A 6,735-nucleotide genomic window follows, 5' to 3' on the forward strand; every position below is an offset into this window, starting at 1 on the left:
ATATTTAGTTTCTTTTGTCTTTTATTAGCATATTTGGTATTGGAGTAATCCAAAAGGAATTGAAAGTAATCCAGTTAAAGTAACCCTACCCAACCCTGTGTATATATATATATATAAGTAAATAAAACACACATAACTTTTTTAATTCCAAGACATAGCTAGTTGTTACATTACATCTTATTTGCATAATCTAATACAATCTAATACAACAGCTCAAAATAATAGTTTGCATTGACAAATTAAATATGTCATGAGTCTTTCATAATCTTACTAATTCAACAATATGATAAGCATTGATGTATAATTATTACCATATACGTCTGCACTTAAGTCCCAAAACCAAACATATTAGCGTGGTCATTTTCCTTTTAGCTTGCTACGTGGTCGGTAAAGTGGTTTTGTGGTTCAATCCAATGAAAATAGATGGATGAATTATCAACATTTTATGAGCTGTGCAGAAATGTAATATAAATGTGAGAGACAAGTAAATCCAGTTAATGCGCTAGAATAAAGTAGCAAAGGCTTCGCTGGGCATGTGTTTGTAACTCAGTCGTGCTGAGCACTAATAAATGGAAAAAAAAATTGGGGATGTGTAATAATATTGCCAAGCACATTATTAGTGATGTAATCGAAAATCATTTTACTGCAATAGAACATGATCTTGCATTAATTGTGTATTATACAAGAATTAAAATTAGATAAGACCAGATGGGGGTTTGTGCAACCCTAGAGAATGTGAGGGCACTTCAGGGGGTCTTTGAGATTTTAAATTAACTTAAAAAGAAGCATTTATGTTCAAATCATTTCAAATAAATCATTAAATGATGTCGTTAATTCAGGAAAACACACCGTATTCTCACAACCATAAGGCGCACTGCACTCAAAGGTGCAGTCTCAGCTGTGTGTGTTATAGGTGCATATAAAACAAACATAGGGTGTATGCCACATATACAATCCGCGCGCCCACACTTTTCTTTTGGGGTTCTCACGGTGTCCAATACAACGTCCACCTTACAAAAAAGTAGAGTTAAGATCGGGCCTAAAAATAAAAAAGCCCGAACCAGCCCCAGCTCAACTGCTAAACTTTATTTGAGGGACCGGGCCCAAAAAAAAACCCAGCGCACACTTCGGCTGTGCACTGCCGAATTGCAGTTTCGGGTTTACTTCTGGCTCAGTCCCTCAAATAAAGTGCACTTCGCGGCCAAAATACATGTGGCGCCAAAGTGTGTTAAACAAGTAAAAGTACTGTTATTTCAGAATAATATTTCTCAAGTAGAGGTAAAAAGTATTCATCGAAATGTTTTCGAACAGCATCCATGCGAGAAAGAAACTATGGCCGGAGCAATACAACATCCGCTTCACAATGAAATGAAATGATCTGCATTTCTATAGCGCTTTTCAAGTCAAGACTTCCCAAAGCGCTTTACAGTGTGCTTCACATTTCCCAACAGCGGCCGTGCAGCCATGCTAACCTGCTTATTCGGGGTATTAGGGGTTCAGTGTCTTACCCAAGGACACTCCGACATGTAACAAGGAGGAGCCGGGATTCGAACTGCGATCTCTTGATCCCAAGACGAGCGCGCTACCTCCTGAGCCACTGACGCCCCAACAACAACACACACATGTATTTGAGTGTTCGTATTTTAAAAGCAAAACTGAGTTTTTTGTGCTTGATTTAGTATTAAGGACAAAGTACTGATTTCCTTTAATTTGTCAATGGTAAAACACACGGATAAAGCAAGCTCAAAAATAGAAATTTTTGAGAAATGTACAAGTTTTCATCCTACCTATCATATGTGCTTTTACGGTAATGCACCAAACTGATGGATGCCAAACCGCTGTTAAACTCATACTGTACGTCACAAGAGTGAGTTCACCCCTAACATTTCTGCAGAGATTTCATTGTAATGTTTAATGGAGCATCACTGAAGAATCGTCGCTTTGACACAACGAAAAGAAGTCTGTAAACAAAGGCCATGGCTTACTGGAAAGATAGCTTCTGGTCTGATGAGACAAAGATTCATTTATTTGGCATGAGTACTAATATGTTTGTGTCGTACCTAATGTCCATCATGGTGTTGGGAATGTCATGGTTTGGGGCTTTATGAGTGCAACTGGAGTTGGGGAGCATGTACTGTAAAATACTGGAGCAGCACTTCTGAGATGACTAAGGCTTTTCTAAAGGGAGTAAGGGTGAAGAGGATGGACTGGCCAAGCATGTCTCCAGACCAAAATCTAATATAACTTCTTTGAGGCATCGTCAAGCGGAAGGTAGAGAAGCACAAGATCTTCAATATCCCCCAGCTCAGTCATGTCATGTCATTGGCAATTTGTGAGGCTCTGGTGAAATCCATGGCCAGGAGGATTAAGGTGTTTCTGCAAAATCATATTTGCCACACACAATATTGAACTTTTACATTAGCGTGATCTCACTTTAGTTACCAGGGGTTTAGCTACTAATGGCTATATTTTGAGTTTTTTTTTGAGAGGGGGGGGATTACACTGGTATATAAGCTTTACATAGACTACCTTTCATTTTGTCAAAGCGATGTTTTTTCAGTGTAGTTCCGCTAAACATAATGATGAAATCTCTGCTGAAATGTAAGGAGGTTACTCACGATTTTAGTTATTATTTGGTCTTATTTCACTCTTTCACTGTATTAAGTTTAAACTTTAGTAGACTCACAAAAAAGGTGAGAAAACGTAGTAGTAGATTTTGAACTTGTAAGGAGGTCCGGGAGAAGGGGCTCACGGATAAGAAAAATGCCATCCATGCCTAAAGCCCTCTTCCGAGCCCCCTCTTTTTTATTAAATGCTCATGGTTTCAAAACCAGATCAGCCCAAAAGGGTGCGGGAATCAAGAACAGCAACATGATTAGACGATAGCAACAATGATGTAAAGAGAGTCCAAGCAAGGAACTGGCATCCCATGAATTCTCCATTTGCACTTTTCCAATCGTAACAAACTTATCATGCGGCTTTAAAATACATTTTGGCTGATACGGCTGTCAAATCAGCCGACGGTAGAACGTCTCAAGGGGGTAGGACAAATCAGCCGAACACCGGAACAAAACATTTTTTAACTGGTAATCATCGTGAATCACATTCATCATCCACATTGGGATCACATGACCATTCGAGATAATGACCAAGTCTAACGGCATGATTTAAATTTCTCTGTGGATATTTACATGAGAAGTATGCACATTAAAAAAGTCCATGCAAACCATAAAGTGAAAATTTGAATCATTTTGGTGTGCCTCATACGTGAAAATACAATAACTACTGTATGCTACATACTGTAACATTAACATTTTAATGAGCTGGATGTTCATTTTTTAATGTACGTTTATTTATGTTTGATATTTACTCTGATTCCTTAGCAGTACTTGTAAATGTGTGTGTAAACAGGACAGTGCTTGCACCTACTGATGACGGAACATTTCTTACTCTGTGACCACCAGCATGGACTGTTCAATTTTCTCTTTCAGGGATTGTCTTTTACCAGGAATTTGAAGACTTGGAATTACTGAATATTTTCATGTTCATTTTTGGGTAAGCACTGACAAAGCAAATCTTGAGAATTCAACGCTTCTACTGAGCTGGTGTTTCTAATGTTTCCCTGCAGGTGTCTGCTATCATTCCTGGGCATTTTCCTCATAGCCAGAAACAGACCAAAAGCTCACAAACAAGATGGCAACTTCATCGCAATGGATATGGTACCTGGTAGGTGAACTACAGTACTAAGCGTAAGTATTGCCCCAACCCCCCAACTGGAGAGAACATAAAACAACTGAAACATACCAGGACCTAGCCTTCTAAACTTTCAGTCCAAAGAAGGAGAAAACTATTTAGAGAAGTTACCAACAGGCCTGTGATCACATTGGATGACCAAAAAGGATACAAAGCTGAAGAGGGCTAATCTGTTTATAAGACAACTAATAATCATATTCTGTAAGATTCTGCCCTTTATGGAAGAGTGGCAAGAAGAAAGCCTTTTCTGAAAAAATACCATTAAAAATCCCTATTTGGCGTTTGCAAAACCTCTCTTGGGAGACACAAATAACATGTGGAACAAGGATCTCTTGTCAGATAAGACCAAAATTAATCTTTTGGTGCTGAATTCAAAGCGCTACGTTTGGCGTAAGAGTTTCGGTCCACATCACCCTGAAAACACCACTGTCAAACATGGTGGTGGCAGCATCATGCCTTGGGGTTGCTTTTCTTCTGCAGGGACTGGGAAGATTGTTAGAGTAGATGGATAGCGTCTAATACAGGACTATTGTGGCAGAAAATCTTTTGGAGTCTGCAAAAGACCTGAGAATGAGGCGCAGGTTCACCTTCCTACAGGACAACAACCCTAAATGTAAAGCAAAATATATGATGGAATGGTTGGAAACCAACAATACAAAAGTGTTAGAATACCCAATCCAAAGTCCAGACCTCAATTCTACAGAGTATTTATGGAAAGCCTGTGCATAAACAATCACAATCAAATCTTAAGCAACTTTAGCTGTTTTAAATGGAAGAATAGGCAAATATTACTGTTTCAAGATGTGCAAAACCTATAGAGACATACCTAAAAAGACTTGTGGCTCTGATCCCAGCTAAGGGAGATTGTACAACTTATCAACTCAAAAGGAGGCCAATATTTTTATTTGGTAGCACAATATAAAATGTTGAATACATTTGGGTTTTTTTCACAATACTATCTCACATGTCTTGTATTCATTTTGAGTTTTCTTAAGCCGGAAATATGACAATGTTAAAATGTTCTTGTGGGGTGGCGACAATACTTTTTCAAAGCACTGTTGCATTTCTGTGAGCTACTCCAGTGTGATCTACATTGCAAGTTATTTTTCTGTTTTTGTTTGCAGCAAAGAGGCGCACTGACAGAGTGCAGCCTGCCGCGGCAACTCCAGCATATGGTTCTCTGGCAGCCAAGTTTATGTGCCACAGAGGTGACCAAGTAGAAGAATCTTAAGACCCGTCTGTTGAGACTGAGTCAGTGTGCGAGATCACAGAATTCCTGCTGGGGCAAATGTGAACACACAGCACATTTTAAGACCATTTTTGGACTCGGTCCATCTGCGCGTAGGAAAATTCTCTCAAGTGATGGAGAGCTTTATTGGGAGCTGAGATCAACTTGTCAACAAAAGGCTCCCAAAACCTTAAAATTTGAAACAAAATATAAAGTTGTATGCTATGTCAGGGGTTCAAACTCAATTTATTTGGGGGGTGCCGGAAAAACGGTCGGGGTGACGGTGGGCCAAATCGGGTTTTCCACCCAAAATTCAGATTAAAAACATTTCACTGTTTTCAAATATTCTTTTTTTTTTAATTGCGTACACAAAATAAGATCTAAAAATATTAAGAATGAATCTTGAAAAAGAATCGGTAGGTAATAAATTATTCCACAATCTGCAAGGGCTGCACTTAAATGGACAAGTGTGTATTATTTAGTGCCTCCTAGTGGTAAGAACATGTCTTTTGTTTAAATAAGAAAAAGTCAAGTCAAACCACAGAATATTATTACACCACCCCCTGATCTCAAACCTACATGAGGGCAAGGGAAAAACTCAGACTGCATGAAAGCAGATGTTTATCGATTTTGTTGATACTTATTGGAGGTGCCTTGACCCGAAATCTAGCCTAAGACACTCGTGAAGGGCTATAGTACAACTGAGTAAATTTTCACAAAAATCTGTTCAGCCGGTATGGAGCCTATAAGTCACATACAAACACACCCACACAAAAATGGTGCTTTATAGTCACTTTGAGTCTCCCCGGTTTGTATTCTGCACTGATTTTTGGTTGCAAAACAGAATACAGCAAGATCCAGTGGTGAAATAATACACAATGTCCCTTAAACTATCCTAAGAAGGCAGGGGCCTCAAACTGTTACCCTGAGTGCCGTAATGCCCCCACCAGAGCCGCAGATTTAGACCCCTATGTTATTTATTTTGTATATTAATGTTGCCATGTGTAAAAGATACGTACTTCACCTCAAATAAACCACATGAAGACCTAAATCCAAAGTTAATAGTTGCTGGGCAACCAAAAACCTTACTTCCCTCTTACCACCCACACATTATGGGATGTTTATGCAAGATTTGTTGTTTAAGTAGGAGTTCTCTCCCACGTTGTCTATTGTTAATTATAAGGTATTCCCACAAAAGTAAATTGTTGCTTCCTTCTTTTTGAATACTATTTTGGGGTTGGGCTCAAAAGTAAAATTCCCAAAAATAGAGGCACCCTTTTATGGTCTATCTGAATTTTACATTTGAAATAAAAGCCTCGGATTAAAGTGATGGAACCCTTGTTTATTTTGTCATAATTTATTGGTCGGAATACACCAAATCCTCTGTTCTGAAAATTGTTCTGCCAAAAATGCGTTTTCAGTATTTCTCAGTTGGCAGTTTTTCCTTTGACCTTTTGTTTTAATACTAAGACCTCCTCGAAAGGCGTGCAAATAACTCTTGACATTTTCAAAAATACATTGACAAACCACATGGCCAAATAACGTTCTGGTAAGTCACATCATCTTTACATTCAGTAAATTCACAAATGGACATGCAATAAAACGTCAATTTGGAGGCACGGTTGTGTTTAGTGGCTGCTTTGACATTCAGGACGTTTTTATGCGAGAGAGAGTCAGATTAGGATCAAAATATTGCTAATAGTCATGTTTTGTAAGGCCATGTACGCACACAGAAACCTGAATATGCTCTTTTG

The 6,735-nt window shown here is 38.6% G+C and overlaps 1 protein-coding gene across 3 annotated transcripts in view; it reads left to right on the forward strand.

The window, feature by feature from the left end:
* Positions 1-6,307, forward strand: part of nipal2 (NIPA like domain containing 2) — a 41,982-nt gene extending 35,675 nt beyond the window's left edge. For all 3 annotated transcript variants that reach the window (XM_088326349.1, XM_088326348.1, XM_088326350.1), the window contains 3 exons: positions 3,492-3,555; positions 3,629-3,726; positions 4,878-6,307. In XM_088326349.1, coding sequence (XP_088182475.1) covers positions 3,492-3,555; positions 3,629-3,726; positions 4,878-4,984 — 269 coding nt within the window. In that variant the 3' untranslated portion in view covers positions 4,985-6,307. The remainder of the gene's footprint in view (positions 1-3,491; positions 3,556-3,628; positions 3,727-4,877) is intronic.
* Positions 6,308-6,735: the final 428 nt, after the last annotated feature.

The sequence above is a fragment of the Urocampus carinirostris genome, chromosome 2 (genome assembly GCF_059441175.1).
Source record: "Urocampus carinirostris isolate Australia breed hairy pipefish chromosome 2, RoL_Ucar_1.0, whole genome shotgun sequence".
Taxonomy (NCBI): Eukaryota; Metazoa; Chordata; class Actinopteri; order Syngnathiformes; family Syngnathidae; genus Urocampus; species Urocampus carinirostris.